Source organism: Schistocerca serialis, chromosome 2, assembly GCF_023864345.2.
Source record: "Schistocerca serialis cubense isolate TAMUIC-IGC-003099 chromosome 2, iqSchSeri2.2, whole genome shotgun sequence".
NCBI lineage: Eukaryota > Metazoa > Arthropoda > Insecta > Orthoptera > Acrididae > Schistocerca > Schistocerca serialis.
In genome coordinates this window covers 1,160,412,640-1,160,437,916 of record NC_064639.1, presented here as the reverse complement: position 1 = coordinate 1,160,437,916, position 25,277 = coordinate 1,160,412,640, and the positions used below count along the sequence as shown (strand labels likewise).

Sequence of the window (25,277 nt, the reverse complement as noted above, 5' to 3'; positions counted from 1 at the left end):
GTGTTGAAAGATGTTGGAAGCACCCAAACGGGTTTGACCCACTCTATGGAAACCATGGCTGTTTTTCACTGGAGACGAATATTGATAGTGTATGTGTCACATCGGAAAACAGGGGACGGGCCAGTGTATTGAGACTGTAGGGAGGAGCTTGACATGGGAACAGTTTTTGAGACACCTGTGGATGAAAACTGGGTGAGAACTGTTTCACTACTGCATTAGCATGAGGTTTTGCGATTTTTTCCAGAGCTGTTACACAAGTTGGATAACTGCAATCATCAGCTAGTGGAACTGGTGCTAGAAATTTTACTAGTACATGTAGTGGTTCTGTGTATGCCAACTACGCTGACGAGCAACGAGTGTCAGTGTTCAGTGTGATAAATAGACCTAACAGGAATCCTGTTGGCTCATTAATGTGGCTTTAAGTTGCAGTGCCACCTTTCCACCATGCCACTGCTTGTTGTATGGTAGCTTGTGGTTCAATTGCTCTAGAACCCACATAATCTGGAAATGTGATGGTTAATTTTTTGTCCCTTGTTGGTTGTAATGAGAAAGGGGCACCCAAACTGCACCATCTAAATTTCAGTGAATGCCTGTACCATTGCCTTGGTGGAAATGTCTTTGATTGGGATGGCCTCTGTCCACCTAGTGCAATGGTCCACCACTGTCGATAAGCACCTATAGCCATCACACGTGGAAAGGGGTCTGAACTGATCAATGTAACCAAATCTGCATTGTAGATGTCAGGAATTGGCTAACTGGAACATGCACATGACATGCCACTGTGGTGCATCCACTGTGGTGCATCGGCACTGGGTAAAAGTGCAGGCCCATTAATCTTTCTTGATCAAAACCCATGCAGAATGATCTACCACTTGTTTCTCCATGGCACTGGTTCTGCAGGTACCAGGATAGGGATGGAGTCGAAAAGCACTTGAGTTTACAGTCGAGGTCAAGTAATAAAGACATTGTGCCATATTTTTAACTGTGCCTCCAGCTGCTTCCACCAGAACCTGTAATCCTGTAAAAATACTAGGGTTTAACATTCCGGAACATCAGAGTCTTCAGAGAAGGAGCAGAAGCTTGCATTAATCCAAGGATAGAGAAGGAAATTGGCCATGTTCTTCCAAAGGAACCATCCTGGCATTAACCTGGAACAATTTAGAGAAATCATGAAAAACCTAAATCAGGATGGCCATATGTGGGTTTGAACCATCGTCCTCCTAAATGGGAGTCCAGTGCACTAATCACTGCATCACCTTGCTTGTTACGGTATTGTCAGTTCCATGCATGTGTAAACATGGATAGTAAACTTGCATACCTGTATGTACTCAATATGGTGTAACTGATGAGTGGGGCACTTATCACTGACTTTCCAGAAAGCCACCGTGATGGGCTTGTGGCCAGCGAAAGTACTGACACACCTGGTCTCTATGCAGGGGTGGAACTGTTCCATGCTCTCGTACATTGTGAGGATATTCCTGTCGTAAGCACTCTTTCACTCTTTGATGTAGTGCTTCACTGAACACAAACTGGCAGATGTCCACTACTAAGGCCAAACATGCTCCAGGGTGGGGGTCCGCTAAAGACAGCAGTTCCGGGAAAATGTCGACGATAGGAGTTTACAATTGTGAGAAACCTCCTGAGGTCTTTGTAGTTCTGAGGTTGAGGGAGAGAAGGTAACACCTTCAACTTTTCCAGCAAAGAAGAGATGCCTTGGGCTGACATTTTGAAGCCAAGGAAAATTATCACTGGTTCACCGAACACTCACTTATCTTTACTCAGCGTGACACCATGGGTAATTCATTCAAATGTTTCTCATGGTCCTGGGTGTTTTCAGAAAATACCAAAATGTCATCAAGATAAGCAAGGCAGTAATGTAGTCCCACTCAGCACACAGTCCAGAAAATGCTATAAAGTATGGGCAGGATTTTTAAGTTCAAATAGTGTAACCAAAAATTCAAGAAGCCCAAACAGGGCAGTCACTGCAGTCTTTATACGTCTAGCTTTGTATCAGGTATCTGATAATAAGCTTTACGACAATCTAACACCTGGTCAGTGAATTTGTGAAATCCTGGACAGGATATCTGTCCAGAAGGATTCTGCTGTGATAGTAAACCCACCAGCACCTGTCATCATCCAAGTAGGCATGCTGATGTTGTCCACCTGCAGTATAAGCAAGATGTCAGTTGACCATTGACCGAGAAAATAATGTATCCATTGGCTGTAAGAATGAGGCATAATTTATACATGTTCACAGTTAACACATTTTTCATAATGAAATTGGTGCCTGGAATGGCTTGGTCAATGTTAGGAGCACTAAATTTCACCCGTAATTGGTAGAAAGTCCAGTGTCAAACCCCATTGTTTTTGTCTGATTGTATGGTAGTCATTGACTGCTTTCAAGGAAGCTGCATCAGTGCATTACACATTGGGAAAGGCACTAAAAGGCAGTGTGCTGACATCTGACCTGATGTTGACTAAAAATGTCAGACCTGTAGAATGATCAGAAATGAAAAGTCTTTGAGATGTAGTGTGTGTGACTGTTGTCGGGGAAGTTGACTCACATATTGTAGCATTCCCTTACTGTAGCTGCTTACAGTTGCTACAATCTTCATACTTAAACAGATTGTGAGAGGCATCTGGATGGGAGCATGGTGTTTTGCACTTCATAGCTTGAAAACTGAAATGCCTATGGAACCAGCAAAATCCTGACCAGTTAGGTTCATGATGTCTGAGATTTTGCGAGTAGTTAGTTTGCTTGACTGAGCCATCTGCCACTGTGTTCTGCAGCTGCAATTTCTGCAGTTGTTTAGTTAGCTGCTTGAAGGCAGAGCAGAGAAATCGGAGATCCTTGGTGATGTTTGGTGAGTGTTGGTTGGTCAGGTCAGTGGCACCATGTTGGCTGGCTCTGGTAATGTACTGTACACTTTCTGAACAACAGTGGTTGTGCACCTCCGATTGATTGGCAAGCAGGACATGCATTCTGTCGACCACTTTCAGCATAATGATCGACTTATGTGCACAGTTAAAGTTAAATGCAGCTGTGGAGGTAACTGTTGCTGCCAAATGTGTAACAACAGAGCATCCAAAAGAACACTAGAGTTGACCATAGTGCATAAGTGTCTCCATAAGTCAGAAGGCGACCTTTTGCCTCATGATAAAGAAGCTGTGTTAGGCACTGATCTGTTGCTTTCTTGCATCGAGATATCAATGCCATGTTGAGGTGCTGTAGGCTCTCTGTGAAGGGACATGTAAAATAATGTGCGACACTACTGAAAAAACACATTGGTCGAAGTTGCAGATCACAAACATAAATTGTTTAAATGCATCATACATCTGCTGTTGCATGAAAATGTTCTCGGTAGTAGCGAACCACATATCTAGCTATTTGGGTGTAAAAAGTGGAGCCTCAGTTTGTAATTGTGATGTGTGTGGTCCACAAGAGCTGTCGTTTGGAAAGTTTGTAGCTCGTATGAGCCTCATCGTCGCAGGTGATTGAATGAGGAGTATGTTCACACGTGATTTGATATCACACTGTCATGCTGTCTGATTGTGTGAAACAATATCCTGTGGCAGTGGAACTGAATGTCATGGCACGATCTGTATTGGTGATCCCATTATGCCTCTGTTGATACTGGCTTGAGGTGCAAAATACCATGACAGCAGTAGCATAGAAAGGAGCTGTAGAACCTCGATCTAATCCTCGATGTCATGAATTGCTCCATCAGTGGCACATACAATAGTTTAGGCACACACAACTCACCGATACATGATGAAGTGAGTTAAAGATTAATAATATGTCCACTACCAGAACACTTTAGTTCTGGGTTCACCACTTACTAGGACCACTTGTACCAGATAAATGACATGTATATAGATATTGTACAGCAGAAACAAGTTTATGGGCACAACCTATACAAAAGTACATGTGAGACATTAGCAAACATCAGTGGAAACAAGAGTCAAAGAATGTAGTTTTATGAAGATCCACTACACTCAGTACAATGTCAGTTACTGATTCTGTCACTCCCACAAAATTTTCCTGAAAAGTTAACTTACACGGAAGCAACTCCTGTAAATAGTTCATAGTAGATGAAAGTGGTTTTCTTTGCTTCAGCTCAGAACATCAGTGAAGTAATCTATATATTTTTTAAAATGAACAGCAAAATATTTGATGCTATGTTAATGAAACACATAATATGTTAATATCATTCACATTTGTTACTATTAAAATGTTTAATTAATAATTCCTGTCTTATGCAGCACAGCAAAACCAGTGCTTTTGGGTTACCTACTGAAGCACTTTAATCCTGGATCAACAGTCACAAGGGAAGAAGCCTTTTGGTATGCAGGAGCCCTCATAGTTGTTTTGTTTGTGAACATGACAATGATGCACCAAGTTAATCTGTTGGGACAGCGTATTGGAATGAGAGCAAGAATTGCTTGTTGTTCAGTTATCTACAGAAAGGTAATGTAAATATTTAGGCCTACTTTTCCTTTTAGTTTTATAAATAGTAGTTACTCAATAATGTGTAAGTTATTGAACTTTTTAGCTCGTAAGACACTCCGGATTCCACATTTCACAGCAGCCACTGCATCTTCAGGCTTACAGAGCTTGTGTAAGCTAGCTGTCATTATAGTAAACTTCCACAATGCAAGTTGTAATATCCAGAAAAAAACAGTAGAGATTAAATAAATGGTGGCTGATAACATGAACAGTGTATTCCAATACACAACTGGTTAATTCAACTAAAGGAACATCTTTATCATTGTCAGATGTATTGTGTTGTTTCATACATAAATAAAATATATCAAGTTTGTTTCCATGTGGAAACAGATGTGCCCAGCATCTGCATTTATTTCAAGTTAAAGAGTACAGCAACTAGTCACAAATAATGTTTATTGCAAATCCAGGTTCTAGTCACTATGTCGCTACTCTCAGTGCAGCAAATCTAAGTTAAAATATTACAACCACTTATACATACACATAGTTCCAACTGGACTATACATGTCAGAGGTTGAGTCCACATTATGTGTATATATAAGTGGTTGTAAGGTTTCAACTTGCACTGTTGCACTGAAGATGGCCACACAGTGAATTAAATCTAGATTTGCAGTAAGTATTATTTGTGTGTGCTTTACTCTTTACCACTTCCATGCAATACAGAATGAATTAACTGAGGAACACAAGATAGGTTTGGCAAACAACTGCTATCACTAGAAGCAGGAACTTAGCTAACTTTAGAAAGCTTGTACAACATTATTGGCTGGATCTCCCAAGGAGTAGGTTTAGCTGCTTAATCAGAGAGGTTTCCTTTCTTTGCACATTTTGGCATCCTTCCTGTGCAGTATGTTGGTGTTTTATTGTATGCAACGTGTGCACATAGAGTGCAGTATCGTGTTCGTCTTGTTTGTCTTGTTGATGAAAAACGGGGAATATTGTCACATGTATGTTGAAGACACATGGTATTTAATCCAGGATATAGGTCCACGTGCTATATGCCACCACCTCATCTCCCTTCAATGAACAGATACTGGGTTCTTCAAGCAGAAGGCATGGCAGCTACCTTTGTGTCAAGCACTAAAGTTCCACTGCAGTTATTGCAGCAGACAGTCACTCCAAGCAAAATCAACTAGTATTGATATGGAAGATAAAAGTTGATGAATTGGAGGTTCTAGGGAAAAAGAGACTCATAAATTGTTCTCCCTGACTGTTTGTTTTACAAGGTTTTACAAGTTTTACAAGGTTCATTCGTGGAAGGCAGAATACCAAAGACATGAAATTAAAAGATTCTCAATTTAATTTCATGAAGTTAATTAATGTTTATTGGCTCAAAAATTAAAATTCCATATTAGAACTCTATATGTATTCAGTAGTATAAGCTGCCTGTTGTGCTGTTGGTGAAATTAGGGGACCAAATTTCTGAAATGAGTAAATATAAATCCTTTAAAACCTGAAGTAGTTCAAGGAAAAACATAATTTACCTCATTCTTCTATCCAGAATTATCTATTACTTAAAATCTATCCAGTGGGGCCTGAGATTTTTACATTTGACATCTAGTTATTCCTTGACTTTTGCTTTAATTTTAACTTTGATTATACTTATTCTGTTGTACAGAAAATATCAAGTGATTTGGATGACATATTAAATTTCAGGTACTCCCATAACTGTATTGTTCAAGTGGTATGCAAGTTGGAGGAAGATAATGACATGCTATCTCAGATAGAAATATAGTTACTAGATCATTATGTTTTCATTCCTACCTTTGCTGCATTTCATGCCTCATTATGCAAGGTGGGGCAGGAAAGTATCCCTAACTTTGAAGGTTAATCAAAGAAAGAAAGAAATTATTTTTTCATCAGTAAGGTTCAACTGGAAGTTAATTTCACGAAGTTTTGAAGAAGAAGTTCTGCATAACTTTGTGAAGCATCTGTTCTGGAATGTCACCCACTTCAACATATATTGAATTCCTCAAGGCTCATAGGGTCCTGGGCCAAGGTTTATACACCTCATTCTTGAAGAAGCCCCATAAAAAGTAGTCACATAGAGTTAAATCCTGAGAGCATAGGGCTGTGGAATGTCAGTGCACCAGGAGATGAAGGACATGAGGAAGATTTCCTTGAAAACAGTAATCAAATTTCTTGCAGGATGGGCCATGGTACCATCTTACTGAGACCATGAGTACCAAATTCATTTGTTGAAACTGTGGATCAAGAAATTATTGGATCATGTCGATGTACTTCTCAGAACTGATGATAACAACATGCTCATTCTCTTTTGGGGAAAAAAGGCCCAATGATGCCATCACTATTGATTGCACACAAAAGTGTCACTTTTTCACAACACTAACCATATACACAAAAGTTCTCCACCCTTAATAAAACTTATTTCCAAACAATCGAAACTCCAGGTTGGAATATCAACAATAAGGAAAAATCGACCAATGGAAAATCTAGGATGGAGTAATGACAGTTTTATGAAAAGGATAGTTGCTGCTCACCAAATAGAGGAGATGCTAAGTCACAGATGTTGTTGTTGTGGTCTTTAGTCCTGAGACTGATTTGATGCAGCTCTCCATGATACTCTATTCCGTGCAAGCTTGATCTCCCAGTACCTACTGCAACCTACATCCTTCTGAATCTGCTTAGTGTATTCATCTCTTGGTCTCCCTCTACGATTTTTACCCTCCACGCTGCTCTCCAATACTAAATTGGTGATCCCTTGATGCCTCAGAACATGTCCTACCAACCGATCCCTTCTTCTGGTCAAGTTGTGCCACAAACTTCTCTTCTCCCCAATCCTATTCAATACTTCCTCATTAGTTATGTGATCTACCCATCTAATCTTCAGCATTCTTCTGTAGCACCACATTTCAAAAGCTTCTATTCTCTTCTTGTCCAAACTATTTATCGTCCATGTTTCACTTCCATACATGGCTACACTCTATACAAATACTTTCAGAAATGACTTCCTGACACTTAAATCTATACTCGATGTTAACAAATTTCTCTTCTTCAGAAACACTTTCCTTGCCATTGCCAGTCTACATTTGATATCCTCTCTACTTCGACCCTCATCAATTATTTTACTCCCCAAATAGCAAAACTCCTTTACTACTTTAAGTGCCTCATTTCCTAATCTAATTCCCTCAGCATCACCCGACTTAATTCGACCACATTCCATTATCCTCGTTTTGGTTTTGTTGATGTTCATCTTATATCCTCCTTTCAAGACACTGTCCATTCCGTTCAACTGCTCTTCCAAGTCCTTTGGTGTCTCTGACAGAATTACAATGTCATCGGCGAACCTCAAAGTTTTTATTTCTTCTCCATGGATTTTAACCCTTTCAGACCTGGTGGTCACAATTGTGTACATAAAGTTTGTTCACTAATATTTCGCTGACAAGAAATGTCAGTTGCATCCAAACCCACTTTTCACATTTGTGTATGTTTCCTTTAGCCATGCTCCAGCAGCTGCTGCTCTCTTGTGAGCAGTCTGTGAACCACATAGCAAAATATACTCTCTGGTGTTGTCTCTCTGTGGGAAGCCATTACTCATTGACTTTATTGCTATAATAGTCATGTTGTGGGTTTTGTTTATGAATGTTTTGTGTGATTTCCTTCTTTTGGAAACAGTAGACATTCTTTCAGTGGAATTTTCAGCAATTTTATTCACTTCCCATTTGTGTTATGTATCAGGTAAGACTAATGTACACATTTGTGTACAACAGGTCCTTAATGGTGTAAAATAAGAAAAATAACCTAAAATGTGTGTCAGCTATATTTGCATGGCTATGGTAGTTATGTATGGAAATATTTCAATTAATTTCAGTATCAGCAGCAAGAAAGGAGAATAACTGACCTGTACATATGATTTTATTTTATGTTGCTGGCTTTTGTCTTACAAATATGGATAAGGAATATCTTTCTGTTGAGAAAGATTGGGACTTGATTATGGACATAATTGAAAATGGTGGCGTTTCCGACATTAGTTTGAGAGGGGATGAGGATGACAGTGTACCACTTATTGAAAGGCAGGCTCCACAAATAGTAAGACGTGTTGGAGCAAATAAAGTGGGCGTGAATGATGTGCCTAGAGACACCATATCTGAAGATGAAGATGATGGAGAGGTGGTGGATGATGAAATGAACTTCTTATGCAATGAAAACAACCCAGAATTGAATAACCTGTGTGACAACATGATGGTGCACCTAAAGAATCCATAAAATGGAATCGCAAGCCTCTAAGTACCATTGCAGAAACATACAAAACTCCAAATTTCGAAGAGTCTCTCTTGTGTTCTCCAATGCAATACTTCAAAAGATATATACCAGATGACTTGTTCACTAGCATGGCAGCACATACTCACATTTATGCATTACAACGAGGCAAAACCTCATTCAAGCAGTCAACTCCTCAAGCATAAGAGATGCTATTTGGTTTGCATATATTGACTGCCACATTGAAATTTCCAGATTATAAATGTATTGGGATACAAGCATGAAGGTAAATGTATTTTGGGAAAACATGTCATGAGACAGATTTTTAGAATTACGAACAAATTTACACTTGGTGAACAATCTGGAAAAGCCACCTGAAAATATGTATAAATTTTACAAAGTCAGGCCAATTTACTCAGCCATTCGAAAATGCTGCAGTGAACTACCTATAGAAGAGAATGTTGGTGTCAGTGAAGGAAATATTTCTTTCACTGGGAAGTTTTCTGCAAAGCAGTATGTCAAAGGGAAACCAAGTCCATGGGGAATCAAAGTCTTCTTGTGAAAAGAGTGGAATAGTGCAAGATTTCCTTTTGTATCAAGATATCAATGCATCAGGTACTGTCCATCAAAACAGATCTAGAAGGAACTTGCCTTTTTCAGATGATGAAACAATAGTGAAACAAACCAGAGGTTACTGGGAAGAAATCACTAGTGCTGATGACATTACCATGTGTAAGTGGTTAGACTATAGGCCAGTTGTATTGTGTTGAAACTTTGTTGGTAAAGGCTCAGTGGATAAAGTTGAGTGTTGGGACAAAAAACACCATAAATATGCGACAGTTGAAAGACCTGAAATAGTGAGAAGATATAATCATGCAATGGATGGTGTGGAACTATTTGATCAATTGACAAGCTACTACAAAGTTTTCATCAGATCTCGAAAATGGGCTTTCCATATGATTTTTCATGCTGTTTACTTTGCCATCGTGCAAAGTTGGTTGGCATACAGACAAGATGCAGACAACCTGTAGATCCAAAAGAAGAAGCAAATGGACCTTCTTTCCTTTCATATCAGGGTAGCAGATGGATTGATACTGTGCCAGAAGAAAGTGACTGAAAAGAAGAGGGGGTGTCTGTCTGATGAAGAACTGGCTTCAGACATGAGAGTCATACCAAGAAGAAGAGAAGAATTATGAGTAGCTACAGAGATACAGTTTGATTCCATTGATCATTTGCCTTTGCATGATGTAGGAGCTCCAATTCGCTGCAAATTTCCAAAATGTACAGGGCGTTCTAGAATTCAGTGCAGAAAATGTAAAGTACATTTATGTCTCGAAAAGGACAGAAATTTTTTTTTGCAGTTTCATGCGAAACTTTAAAATCAGTGTTTTGACCATTGTTGTTTAAATAAGAACTGTAATTTGGAATTATTTTTATTGTTTCTTTTGTTTTAAAGGGAAATAAAGAGTGGCATACTTGATCCATAGTGTTAACTTCCGTAATGTATGACATGAACCTCGAGACCTGATGAACACAATTGTGTACATTAAATATCTAGAAAACTAGACATCAGGTGAAATGTTTTCTTAGAAAAATGTTGTCACGAGAGTAACCTGAATGTAAAAATGATGTCAGATATTTTTTTAATAAGTAAATAAAAAATCAGGTCTGAAAGGGTTAATACCTACTCCGAATTTTTCTTTTGTTTCCTTTACTGGTTGCTCAATATGCAGATTGAATAACATCGGGGACAGGCTACAACCCTGCCTCACTCCCTTCCCAACCACTGCTTCCCTTTCATGCCCCTCGACTCAGTCACAGGTAGGCACAACAAAAAGACTCAAACAAAGCTTTCAGCCAAACAGGCCTTCATCTGATAGACAACACACACAAATCACAACTCACACAGACATGACCACAGTTTTGTCTAGTCTGATGAAGGCCTGTTTGGCTGAAAGCTTTGTTTGAAAGTCTTCTTGTTGTGCTACACGATGAGTGCAGCATCCATCCTTTTCATAATAATGTCAACAATAAGTAAAAGATAGATTGCTCCTCCAGACAGTGCTCTGCTCACCTTCCACCCGTACCTTGCATCCCCTCCCCTTCCCTGCCCCTCCAGATTGCTGTTTCCATTCTATGTGGCAGTTGCATTCTGGTCCTAGCTGCCAGAGATGGTGGTCATGGATGACTGAGGGGTGCTTGCTTGTGTGAATGAATGTGTGTGTGTTTTCCCTTTTCTGACAAAGGCTTTGGTCAAAAGCTGGTGTGTAAGTGTCTTTTCATTGTGCCTGTCTGCAACTCAATGTGTCACTTTATGGTACGTAACTATCTATCTTTTTGTTGAAATCAATTTCCAGTCAGCAAGGGGAATTTGATAATGAGGGCATAGGTGCACTGCATGCTGTATTTACGTGGTAGACCAGTTCTGGGAAAAGTATGTTTTGATGGCAAAAGTGTATTGCTCATTCATCCAAGCCATTTTCACTACTGACAATAGCACTAGAGGAAACTTCCACTGCCACGAGTCCATTCCCACCCTTCAATAGGTCCCCTCCCTACACAGTATCACCTTGAAATTGGGGATACTTCCCTGAACCACCCTGTATTAGTGAAGTACTGTCATCAAGGTCACCATACAGATTGTTAAAAAAAAAGTGTTCCATAGTTTGAGAGGTGATAATATGGATCAAAACAAGACCAAAAATCCAGTAAAGATGGGCTCTAAAATGGACTCTGTATGAGCTTTGAGCACTTGTTCATCATCTTTGCTATTACAAACCGCCTACAGAATGAAGGAAACAATTGAAAAAAACATTATTCTGTTACTGTGAAACAGCAGAGCTTCTAATGTAATCTATCTGCTATTACATATAACCACTTTTTGTCAGCCATCACTAAAGTGGTGCTCAATATGATGTCCATGCATAGTAAGACAAGCTTCTGTCCAGTGTTTAAAAACTCTAGTCCTGTCATGGTTAGTCTGGCAGGAATTGATGATGCATTCCTGTAGTGTATGCACATCATTAATGGTGCTTGCATGCACCAAAGGTTTCAAGTGTCCCCACAACAAAAAATCCGGGAGATTAAGATTGAGAGAATGAAGTGGCTAATGCACTGGACCTCTCGACCAATCCATTGCCCATTAAATGTCTGTGTGAGATGTTCTCAGTCATTTTGGAGAAAATGGTCTAGTGCTCCACCATGCATGAACCAGTTGTACCTGGTACCTCCTCTAGTAGGACAGGCATATCATTTGATACTGATGATACTTAGCACCAGTCAACCTATTTGGTAGTACATAAGGTCCTCTTAGTTTGTCACTAATAACTCCTATCCAGACATTAATTGAAAATCAGCATTGATGCCTTGCTTCTCTGACTTCATGTGGAGTTGCATCAGCCCATATGTGTTGGTTGTGAAAATTGACATTCCCACCTCTACTGTGAAAAATCATCACACCTTTTCAATGATAATTGTGAAATTGGATTCTGGCAGATGTATCTTGTGATCAAAGGACTTGGACATGCTATACACATTATGGGTATAACAGTTGTTCACACAGGATTGTCCAGACTATAGGATGACTAACCTCATAGATGCTGCTATTCTGCATACGCTAATTCCAGGGTCTTTTTCTAGTTGTTGCAATCCTCCACAACAGGAGTACAGCTGGTGTGAGGTCTGCAACCATCCACTGCTGATGGAGCTATAGGCCCACAGTCTGTAATCTGGCTGAATAATTGAACAATTGCTGCGTTCTGTATATTTTTCAGCATACAGAACACAGGTTGAGTGGTTGCTTTCATTTGATAGCCCATAATACAAGATCATATCTGCCATTTCCCATGTAGAGTAATAGGCTTCCATTATGTGAGTAAGTGCAAGGATAAAACTACAATCTAAATGTATTTTACAAACGTGTGAAAACACTACCTGTGTCCATGAGAACTAACGTATGTGCTGTCCTTACCCAGAACTGTGGATATGGTTTACATTAACAACTCTAACAGATGCTCAGTGCACACTGTATTTCATAGAGAAATGTGTCCTCATTTGTTTACTGCATTCTGTTGGTCATCCAAATTTGCAAAGAGCTTGCAGTAGAAGGGATGTGTTTCACAGTAGCACAGATGAACAAGTGCTTGTAACACATAAGGTTTGCATTTTAGAGCCCTTATTTACAGAACATTTTTGCCTTGTTTTGGACCATATTACCAAAATATAGAATACTTTTTTTAAACTCTGTGTATTAAATCAAAAGACTGGCATCTGGATGTTTGACAAATTATTTAGTTCTTTTTCTGTTTGTTTAACATCTTATGATTAAAATTAATATTAAGTTTCATAACCAGTTATGAGTTGTTGATACTAATTAAAGAAGTGGATTAAGTCAAAAAATAATAATTAACAGTATAAGAGTAATCTTTTTGATTTAATATTCACTCTCTGACGAAAAGTATCGAGACAGTCATAGGTGATGCGGAATTGACAGCTAGATCTCACAAGAGATGGACAAAAATAATTTTTTTTAATGGAAATTGAATGTCCTTGAAGTCTTATTTATGATGGGTCTCTTTTTTAATAATGACATCATAAAAATAGTAGTACATCATGACATTTATATCTCTTGCTCAAATAATGATTGTAAGTTGCAAATCAATTTCAAATATGAAGAAACCGTATGATACATAAAATAAAGCACACATTACATAGATATTTAGAAAATGGACTTTTATTACAAGATCAAGTTTACAATGATTTACTTCACTTGAGCGTAGACAGATAGCCCAATTGAATTTTCAAATACATAAAAAAGTATCAGTTATTTACAATAATATTTGAATAATTGTAAAGTTCTGTATGATTCTCCATTAAATATAGGATACGAATATTGTATATAAGATAATACATTTCAAACATTATGAAAAATTTCTTCATCTTTCTCATCAATAATTCCCATTTTGATTCACACTGAACAACCTCCCAGTTCTTTATTATGCGCAGCTACGCATTAAAAATGGTAGTCAGTTTTAAAGATTTCCATGAGGTACTAACATTTTTGAGTCAATCATCTCGTTATACTTGGTACTTGACATAGAACACTGAAGTAATTTTTCTAATGTCAAGACTGCATCATCAGAAAGTCCTTACATAAAATTCATATACCTCCAGTGTTGTGTTACGTTTGCATCATAAACATTATCAGTCGAGACCAACATTGTATGTTACATCAATATGTACTGTGAGATTACCTTAATCTTTTCTCAGAATCATGTGCAGTATATCATCATAAACAAGAATGCAACAGATTACATGCTATAGAACCTTGAATGTAGCAGAATCTCTATAAACATTATTAAAATACCATCATAGTACTATATATCTCAGTACTATATCCCCAAATAGAAAAATACTCTGAAAGTAATTTGTATATTCCACTCATAATAATGATACAAGTGTTCTAAAGTAAGAAATATATTTTTCATTATTTCTAAGTTTTCCAATATTTCATATTCTCCAATGAGTTTTTCTTCTCTTGCAATAACATCACAGTACTAGTTGAACAGACATAGTTTGCGAAAATTCTAACCTTTTCATTTCCTTTAAAGTTTTTCATTTACCAAGATATCATATGTTTTGTGTATAATCAGTGGAAGGAACCACTCAAGAGTTCCAAAATGCTGCCAACAGAAAGAATAAGGTACAGTGGTCAAACCACTCCTCATGTCACACATTTCTGTAAACTGTGCTAAATGATGCTTGAGGTGTTGTAAAGTGCAATGCTACTGGACGTTGGATGACTGGAAACAACTGATTTGGAGTGATGGATCATGCTATACCTTCTAGCAATCCAATGGAAGGGTTTGGGTGTGCCAGATGTCTGGAGAACATTACCTGCCATCATGTGTAGTGCCAAAAGTGAAGTACAGAGGAGATGGTTTTCCAGTATGGGGGTGTTTTTTGTGGCTAGGGCATATTTCACTTATTACCATTAAGAAAACATTAAATGTGGAAGGTTATGAACACATTTTACAGCATTATGTACTGTGAGTGCACTAGAGGAACAGTTTGGAGACAGTGATCGTATCAGCATGACAGTGCACTCTGTCATAAAACAGCAATTGTGAGGCAGTGGTTTGAGAACAGTAACATTCCTGAAATGGAATGGCCTGCCCATAGTCCTGACCTGAACCCAATGGAATGCCATTGGATTGAGTTAAAAATTCGATTTTGCTGCAGACTCCCACTATCTTCTTTGGATTCAGCTCTTGAGGAAGAATAGATTGCCATTCCTCCAAAGACATTCAGATACCTTACCTAAAAAGCCCCCAGCAGAGTTCAAGCCATCATAAAGGTTAAAGGAGCATACACCCGACATCAGTGTCCACTAATAGGTGTCCAGATACTTTGGATGAGATAGTGAGTATACTGTGACTACATACAGTAGTGCATTGTTCTCAACTTAGTACTCTTCATAGTATGATATTCTGACTGAAATTTTGCATCACAAGAATATATTGTTTTCAGATAATACGTCTTAGTAAAACAGCTCTGGGCCAGACAGCTGCAGGTCAGATGGTAAATCTTCTTTCAAATGATGTGAACCGGTTTGATGTACTACCACAATTCTTACATTATATATGGATGACTCCAATTGAAACAGTGATTGTTACATACTTCCTGTGGCAAGCAGTGAACTGGGCATCAATTATTGGAGTTGTTGGTTTGTTTTTGCAGACTGTTCCTGTACAAAGTAAGTTTGTTTTTGCATACTAAGTTTACAAAAATATGTTACTGTTATATATGTTTTCCAAACTTCATGTTAGTCATGGTAATGCTTTGAGCAATTAATGTAACTTCATATTGATGAAGACATTCTATTTCCTCCTTCGGTATATTGTGTTGTGGAGGAAGATGACTTAAATCAGGAGTTCTAAGATTATTGTAATAGTTGCACTACCAAATTCAAATATATGGAAATGTTTGCAAAAATTTATATGGATTTCAAAACTCTAAAACTTACACATCTTATAATCCCATATAGTTTTTACCTAATGGGATGTCTTCATTTTATTGCATTTTGTATAATTGTATGTTGGTTAATTTGCATAGGCCTGCAGTAGTTACACCTAATAAACTAATAACACAAACATATTTTTGGGGCAAGTGTACCTCAATTTGTTATGAACAGTAGCACCATTCACATGATGACTCTGCCGCCACTGTAGCCTATTTCTCACCATATTTAATTATGTGCAGCAATGCTAAGCAGACTTTGTGTGTATGATGATGCTGCTGTGGCTTTGTTATATTAGGACATATATTAAAACAAATATGCTTCATCATATCTTAAGCACATGGGTTCTACATTTTCGTTGTGGCATGGTTTACTATTTTAATATGGAGACCACCAGTTAGTTGTTTTTGGTATTTCACCACTGATCTGATGAAAACAGGTACACTGAGGGCAAAAAAAACTTTGTACTCATAGACTGAAATAAAGAAATTTACCTAAACTATTACTGAAGTTAGCACCACAAACAGATGGAAAAACCATTACCATAAATCTCCCATGTTTGCTCGTCTCCCAGCATTGCAGAAAGATTTGTTTTTTCATTCAAAATATTTGAATAAAATCTGATAATCAAAAATGTTGTCCCATCATTCTTCTGTGTACCCAACTCTCATTAAGCACACGGTAATAAAAAATACATAAGAGGAGCAGAGCTGAAAGGGGAACCATCCTAGTTACCATGTGAGCCAAAAATGGGAAAATCCACAAACTTTATTGACTTTAACTTAACGTAGATTGTTATTACCCGGCTAGGAAAGACCATCTCGGAAAAGGTGAAGCTCATCGGCTGTTCACATGCTACTATCGAGAGCATCTATGGGAAATCATTGAAAGATGGTCAAACCACAAGTAGGTGACAGGATCTGTTCCTCACAAGTGAAGAGGGAGGTCAGAGGTTTGCGTGCTCTGTAATGCAAGAGAGGGACCAGTGTGTGGCAGATTTGATGAGTTCAGGGTGGCAATTCTTCTGTAAAACCTGAAATTCTCAGGGAATCCTGTGTTTTCAACCTAGCACTGAAATTGAATTTTATTGAGTTTTACAAATGATGTATTTTAAAATATTTCATATTTCAAAATGTGTCAGTTATATATTATTCCAGATAAATTATTGATGTTTAAAATCTGTGGTTAAACTACTGCTTATGGATGGTATTCCCCCCCCACCCTTTAACCATTAATTTATCAGGAGCTTTGTGACACCATCTTCCTCCTCACACGTGGAATTCTCATGGATTCCCCCCCCCCCCCCCCCTGCAAGTTTGAATAGCTGCCCTAGACAGGGTATGGTGCTGATGCAAGCACTAGTGTATCAGAGCACACAGTTTTGAACATGAGGATCCACAGCCAATGACCGTACAGGTTTCCATGCTGATCAAGTGACATTGTCAGTTATGATTGCAGGCAACACAGAATCATCAAGATTGGGCCAGGAATCAAGAGAAACATGTCACCTGGTCAGATGAATCATGTTTCTTACTAAAGCAGATCAGTGATTGTGTCTGGATATGCCATTGTCTTGGTGAATTGCTGCTCAAAACATGCAGTGTGCCACAAGTGCAGCCTGGTGGTGGCAGTACTATTGTATGGGGGGAGGCATTCAACTTTGCTTCCACGGAACCTGTTGCAACCATCATAATAGCTGTGGACTAACTGAAAACTGCTGCAGACCACCTGACCACCTGATTCCTTTATGCTTGATGTCTTTCCTGATGGTGATGGCATCTTCCAGGAGGACAATGGTTCTCATCACATGGCCAAAATTACGCTAAAACTGTTTGAGGAATGTAGTAATGACAATGTCTTATCCACAAACCGTGACCTTAACCTGATGGAACACAGCTGGGATATTATTTGTGCCAGCTCTGTGCCATCAAACCACCAGCACATTATTTAAGAGAATTGTGTGACCTGTGTGTGCATAAGGGTCATGTGCCAGATAACTACCAAGAACTTTTTAAATCCATTGGTTGTGAACGGCTGCTGTATTCTGTTACAAAGGTGGATCAACATGCTATTAAGCAGATGGTTATAATGTTTTGGCTCTGTGTTGGCTCATTAGTGTATAACTTCATTAATTTACAGTCACAGGGCTCATCCACCCTTATTGTGCATAAATTCATATTTATCCATTGGGTTTTAATTCATTATTACCCTAGAGTGCTTGTATTTCACAATACTAAATGACTTGGTCTGGAAATTACATGTATTTCATGATATTTGAATGCTTTTGCCATTATGTCTCAAATGTTAATGACCATAAGATGCTTTCATCCAAAGCTGATTGCCACATAGCATCGCAGTATCTATATTTCATTATTCGAGTTCATTTAGTTGTTACACTGAAGTTTGCTTAGTATAATTATCTGTCATTTAATTCTTTATAGGGGCCAAACACTTTTGAACCATAAAATTTTCTTTCAGCATACATGACCAAACTGACTACAAGGTTTCGTTTGAAAGTTGCTGTGAGGGCAGATAATAGAATAAGGCTGATGAATGAAATAATCACAGGAATTCAAGTGATAAAAATGTATGCCTGGGAAAAGCCTTTTGAAAAAATGGTCGAATTGGCTCGAAGGTAAGCATTATTGTGAAATATGATACCAGAAAAAACTAAAAAAATATGATTTTGTTGACGTCACTGTATAATTATATGGAATACTCTGTTTTCTATTTATCAAAATAGTGTTAAAAAGAAAAATAAGTCCCAGATATGCTCTGATCCACAACATTGCACTTTTCATTTTAAATGTGCAGGTTCATTCTGAAGACTATCGAGATCAGCTAGTTAGTTAGTTAGTTTTTTGTTCACTCATGATAATTTACATGATGATATGAGATATTTCATCTTAATTGATAAAGGCAACATTTTTTTTTAAAAAAAATGGCTAATGCATGCATGCGGTAATATTACCTTATTAAAAAATACACCATTCAATTATCACTGATCACTCTCTACACTACACTGCACACACAGTCTACCCCGACAGCTGAGTGGTCAGCATGAAGGATTGCCGTCCTACGAGCCTGGGTTCGATTCCCAGCTGGGTCGGAGATTTTCTCCACTCAGGGACTGGGTGTTGTGTTATCTTCATCATCATTTCATCCCCATCCAGCTCGTAGGTCGCCCAATGTGGCATCAAATGTAATAAGACCTGCATCAATGCGGCTGGACCTGCCCCACAAGGGGCCTCCTGGCCAATGACGCCAAACGCTCATTTCTATTTCACTAAATACACACACACACACACACACACACACACACACACACACACACACACACAGACATCAGTACATCGCACCGATACATCTGTGCATTCTCTCTCTCTCTCTCTCTCTCTCTCTCTCTCTCTCTCTCTCTCTCTCTCTCTCATTTTCTTTCTCTCTCCCTACCTCTCTCCCTCCTCCTTCAATTGACCTCAGGACCCAGTATATGAGCCATTCTATCACATTCATGTTGTCCCCTTGGCCCATATGAAACAACTGAGACAGGTCACAGTGCCACAGTGAATGGGATGTTAACCTCAAGAAAACGGCAGGAGGTTAGAATTTTCCCCTCACAGAACGTGGGTATAGGATTGATTAAGATATGACAGTATAGTGCAGAATGACAGTTGTTTATTATTAAATAACGTTAATTTTTGCTGTTCTCTATTCTGTGTTATCCAAACAATCTCTGACTTTGTAGTACAAATTGTTTAACAATTATGCTAAATTTTAGTTCTCTCTTCAATCTCCTTAAGCAATTTGTAGTCCATGTGTACTCCAGCTTAAGACAGGTGAAACAAGGTGACATTCGGCTCCATGGGGACTTGGAATGTCAAGTATACAATGCAATCCATAGCTCAGGGTCTGTGTGTGGTGACATTTGAAAACCAAAAAGGCCACCAAGGAGACTATGGCATTTAATTACACATTATTTAAAAATATTATCTGTGAAACCTAACAAAAAGAGTTGATTCTGAAGAAATTGCAGTTACAATACATTGTAAAATATTTTAATAAAGTTATTATCTGTAAAATCGAACTAGTTATTAAGAACATTATTGCTATATCACTTCTTATGACTACGTACTTGTAAAACTCCCAGAATATCTAACTTCTTGCCTCAAGGGGCATTGTGAAGAAATTACATGTTGTGGTTGATGCTGGTAAGTGCTTTGAGTCTCGTAGATGATCACCGATTGCTGTGTTATTATGTTTTCCAGTATGTTCTCTATACCTGGCGAAAAAAGGTCGACCAGTTTGACATATATAGAATCAGTTATTCGATATGGCATTATGTTTTAGGGAAACTCAGGAAACGTTACAAGAATTTTAAAGTTGCAAAAAAGAATCATTTGCAACATGTACTCTGCATGTCCGAGGGCATCGTGTTGACCATTATTTAAGAACTAAAAATGTTAACTGTTCCCTCTTTATACATCCTTGAGGTGGTTCTTTTTCTATGCAGCAGAGCTGATCTATTTTTAAAAAAATCATTTTGAACACTCATACGACACAAGACATAAAGAAAACTTTATGCTTACCACTCATCGCTTAAAACTGCATGCGCAGACTCCTCAGTATATAGCCATGAAAATTCACAACACAATAAAAGTGTGTGACATAATGAATATGAAGATAAATACTTTAAAAAGCAAATTGAATGATTTTCTAGTTAAACGATGCTACTACTCTGTGGAAGATTTCGTGAAGGATGAACTGATACAAAATTTTAAACAAGCAAACCTTGATGTGTCTGCTGTACATCAGACATATGTTCTGAAATTATGAATGTTATGAGATGAATAAAACACATTACACGCATCACAAATTTCACCTTTACACTGGTCAAATTCTAGCTTATATGCACTAAGCTCTTTATATTTGTCACTATTTTCTCTGATTGTGTGCCATAATTGAAATCTTAAAATTATTGACAGTTTGAAAAGTTATTGAAATATCAGATTTATAGAATTGCCATTCAATTTTTGTCAAAAACAATAATCCTCTATGTATTTTTATTTAATTTTATTTTTGGGAGGCTTACTGCTATTGCTGTTGTTCAGTTGCCTTATCAATATTTTATATAATTTCTCAACTAACTGGCTATCAAATCTATTGTTTAAAACAATCTTCTTCATAAAAATGATTTGGTGACCATAAAGTCTGGTTTTAGTGGTAATTTAAGGATTCTATGAAACACGAAGTTAAAAAATGCATATGTATATCACAGGAGTCTGTCATTATAATGGAAACTGTACACATTAGTTTGAGGAAAATGCTGAACTTACATTTGCCATTTACTTTTTCAATAGTGACATCTAGGTAATGTATTTTTTTTCTTTTTCTGTTTGTGTGCTAACTTGAATATTCTTATGCATCCAATTTAAAGCTGTTAGGCAATCTAGCACTGTCTGTTTGTCACCCTTAAAGAGGGTAACCATGTCATCTACAAATGTTCTACACTATACAGTCTTATCATTACAACTTATGTTATAAACAAAATATTTTCTAAACTATTAAATGATAAATTTTCTCATAGACTGTAAAATAATTATCGTATAGTGGCAGTTCCAGTAATTCACTCAATTCTGCAACATCAGTCTGGCTCAATTGTTCATGTGTTAATAAATTTTTTTTCATAATTTTTAAGCATTCCTGAAAGAGGGCTGTATATAAGTTCCCAATGTCAAATAATACCAGTGTGGGTTCATTATGAATCTCAGTGTTTTGTAAAACTAATGCAAGTTTCAGGCTGTTTTTAAGATTGAATTTTCAAAAATTTTGTTGAAAGATGTCCAATCTCCACTGTTTTATGTCAGGAATAAGCATTCGAGGCACCCACAATGCACAGTTTTTTGTACTGCAGTTGTGCAATGGTGGCCTGTACATGCTCTCATGGTACGCCACACCTGCCTGAAAGCTGGTGAATTCATCAGCATGAGTCTCGTCAATTGCCATACGCAGTTGTCTGCTCAGAGCTCTGTTACAAACGAGCAACACACTGCTGCACATTGCTGATGTTGATACAATCATCACTTTACACAGTTTTAATTGTTCTATCAATTTCAATTGGAGGCACATTTTCTGTGGTTAGAAACTTAATTACAGCATGCTGTTATTCATTAACTCACATTGTAACATTAAACACAGCCATTTTAAATGAAACAATTTGGAGATCTGTGGCAGCAGGCAGTTACAATTTACATCAGTGAAGTGGGATAATCAACTGAGTAATATGCATGATATGTAATGCTTCAACTAATATCGAGAACAGAATAAAAAATTTAGAGATGATACTTTTCAGCATGCCCTCATAGGTGATATGCGCACCCAGCGATATCCACGGTGGGACTCTGTACACTATGAGGAATGGTGTATCTGAACAGCTCTGAGCATGTGGTGCCAACATTCGACTAGTCCATTACTTTGTGGTTGATACAGTACTTCATTACTTTGTGGATGATTTGCTGTATGTCAAAAATTTTGGATACCACACTGTCTGCACAACTGTTCAAACAGATGGGACTTGAACTGTCAGCCCTGATCAGCAGTTATCAAAGAAGCAGTGTTTGATTTGGCTGTCTTGTCCATCAGTGGAACTGGTTCCATCCAGTGTGTCACTCTGTTAATTGCTAATCATTCATAGAGGAAACCATGTGATTCAGGTAATGGCCCCATCAGATCCAAGTGGATGTATTACTATCCCTTTTGGTAGGCCCAATTGTCCGTGTGGTAGAAACGCTCGATCTCTCTGTGCTGGCAGTCAAGGCAAGCCAGGGTTCACTTCCTGAAGTTGGCCTTAACGTTGGGCCTCAAGAAATGCTCCATCACTAACTTTGTGGTGGATGGCAGAGTGTGACAAGTTATGTAAGTTGTCGAAAATAGCTCTGCAGAACTTACCTGGAACCAGTGGACATAATTTGCCTTGTGATACAATGCACAACAGGTGCAAGTCCATGCTATGGATCACAACTTGTTCCACTGTTAATCCAGGGGTGCTGTCCTGTAAGAACATCATTATCTGTTCACCTGTCTTTGTTCCTTTGCTGTTTCACTGAAATCTATCAAGGCACTATGTGCACTAATGTGTGATAGATCATTGGCGATTACATTGTCCACCCAGTTGACATGGCAGATGTAGGTAGTGAACTGCCCAATGTAATCCAGATGACAGAAGCAATGAGGAGTGCAATTCCTACTGGGCTTCGTAAGTGGCCATCACTCAGCATCCTCTCAGAAATACTTGATGGCTTCATAAAAAGCCAAAATTTCTTGGTTGTAAGTCAATCAGAGTTGCTGTAATTCAGTAAGTTGTCATGAGAACAAACTTAGATATTATTGTTGTCGTCTACAATTTGTTGCAAAGCTGCCCCGATTGCTAATTTAGTAGCAGCCACAATTATGGACAGTTGCACCTAAGTTACTGGGTGTGCAAAAGTGATTGCATTGTGAAGGCACTTTTTGATAGTGTCAAATGCAAACTGCATCTCACAGGTCCACAGTAGCGGCTTTTTATCCCAAATATTTTTAACCCACCATCACACATCACCATGTGTCCCAAGAATGTAATCTTTTCATGCGTAACTGGTATTTGACCTTGTTTACAACTATTCCAAATTCATCCAGTGAGTGGGAGACCAGTTGCAAGTGTTCCTTGTGTTGCTCAGGTAGAGAAGAAAAAAATCAGTGCATCATCTAGGTACAGAAAACAGAACAGGAGGTGTCTGAGAGTGCTATCAATAAAACAATGACAAGTTTGGGCAGCATTTTTAGCCCAAAAGGGATGTGCAAGAATACAAATAATCCAAAATCTATATTGATGTTTGGTCATGAGAATGTCTTGTGTTGCCATTTGAATCTCGAGGTATGCCTTTTCACAGTCACTAACACTGAATATGGCAGTGACAGTCACTGAGTGAGAAAAGCTCTTTTTATTAGGGATTGGATACCTGTCTAGTACTATTCTGGCATTTAATGCCCTGTAGCCCCTGCAAGTCATAAATGTGCCATTGCTCGTTGGCACTAAGTGGATGGGTGAGGCCCATGCACTATCTGGTGGTTGTACGATATCCTTATTTAATAGTCCACTGGCAGCTGCTTTCATGACATTTAACTTAGCTGCAGTTAGACATTGTGCTTTCTGGAAGGCTGGAGGTCCTTCAGAAGTGTGTATTCTGTGGACAGCTCTGTCCCTAGTGCCATGCTGTTCTGGGGAGTGTAGAAACACCAGACAACATACAAGGAGGATGAGAAGATTCGCTGATGTCACAGTCACAGACCTGAATATACTCCCTGCCTACTGCATGAACTTCTCTGGTGGGAAGAGTAGGTGTAGACACTGACAGTTCCAGCTGGGTGATACGTTTGTGAATGTTACATACTGCCTCTTTACATAACTGTTTTACATCCTCTTTATCTCCAGTGTTCACAGCATCCAACTCAAACAAAGTTTGTGAAAGGCAGAGACACGGATTTAGTGGGGAAGTGAGCAGACTGGTTGCACAGTTAAAAGTCAAACACTCCTTATTGCAAAAGTTTATCAATTTCCAGTAACCCAACAACTTTCTTTATACATTGACTGAACAGTCATCACTGTGTCCAACCATTTAATTGATTTTGCTAAAGGCAAACGTTAGTCTATTCCTTTATTTAAGATCCAACAATCAGTAGTTAATCAGTTCCATCTATCACTGAAATCCTTCTGTTTTGTTTTCTAACATTCACTTACAAGATTTTATACAAAGACAACACCCTACCCCCCAAAAATTTAAACAACATCATTAAAAAAAAAAAATCTCCATTGAATAAAGTTGCATTTAAAAGTACTCAGACAATACCAGAAGACAGGTTTTTTACTATAATCTATAAGTTAACAATTCCAGAGGACACTTGTAATTACTACACTGTGCCAGTACACACAGTCCTCGTACAAGAAAAATTCCAGTTTACTATAGACCATACACAGTGAGATGTTACAATAACAGAAAAGACAACTTTTTATCAAAATACTGTGTACAGACTAACCTCACTTAAAAGTATTTAACATCTACCCACCCCTTGGACCGGTCATGTCTTTGTACTACTCGTACCACATTCTCAAGCCTGACTACCAGAACAACAGGTCCCTCTTGGCCAATACAGCAGGTTGCAGTTCGTGCTATATTTACACCAAACTGAATCAACTTATTCATTACTGGTGCTGTTCATATTTCTCCCCCTCTTAGAAGATCACCTTCACAACACAGTTCTACGAGGTTCTAGACGAGATCACTTCATAAGGTGAAACCCAAACCTGTCCCCTCATTCTCAGTGACCAAAAGTTCCAAAAGCAACATACCATCATTCTACGCAAGGTGGATACCGTGGCATACCATCTTCTTCCTCTGAATTAGTGAAAGTCTGAGCATGTGCCTTCCTTTACACACACATGCCCCTCTGCTCCCAGCAGCCTCACCGGATCTGCCCACTCACTAGCTGTTACACTTGCAAACT

The 25,277-nt window shown here is 38.3% G+C and overlaps 1 protein-coding gene across 1 annotated transcript in view; it reads left to right on the top strand.

Annotated features, from left to right (window-relative positions):
- Positions 1–25,277, top strand: part of LOC126458619 (ATP-binding cassette sub-family C member 4-like) — a 170,416-nt gene that overhangs the window by 65,870 nt on the left and 79,269 nt on the right. The window contains exons 4-6 of the mRNA XM_050095785.1: positions 4,264–4,468; positions 15,251–15,476; positions 18,219–18,375. Of these exons, the coding sequence (XP_049951742.1) occupies positions 4,264–4,468; positions 15,251–15,476; positions 18,219–18,375 (588 nt within the window). The remainder of the gene's footprint in view (positions 1–4,263; positions 4,469–15,250; positions 15,477–18,218; positions 18,376–25,277) is intronic.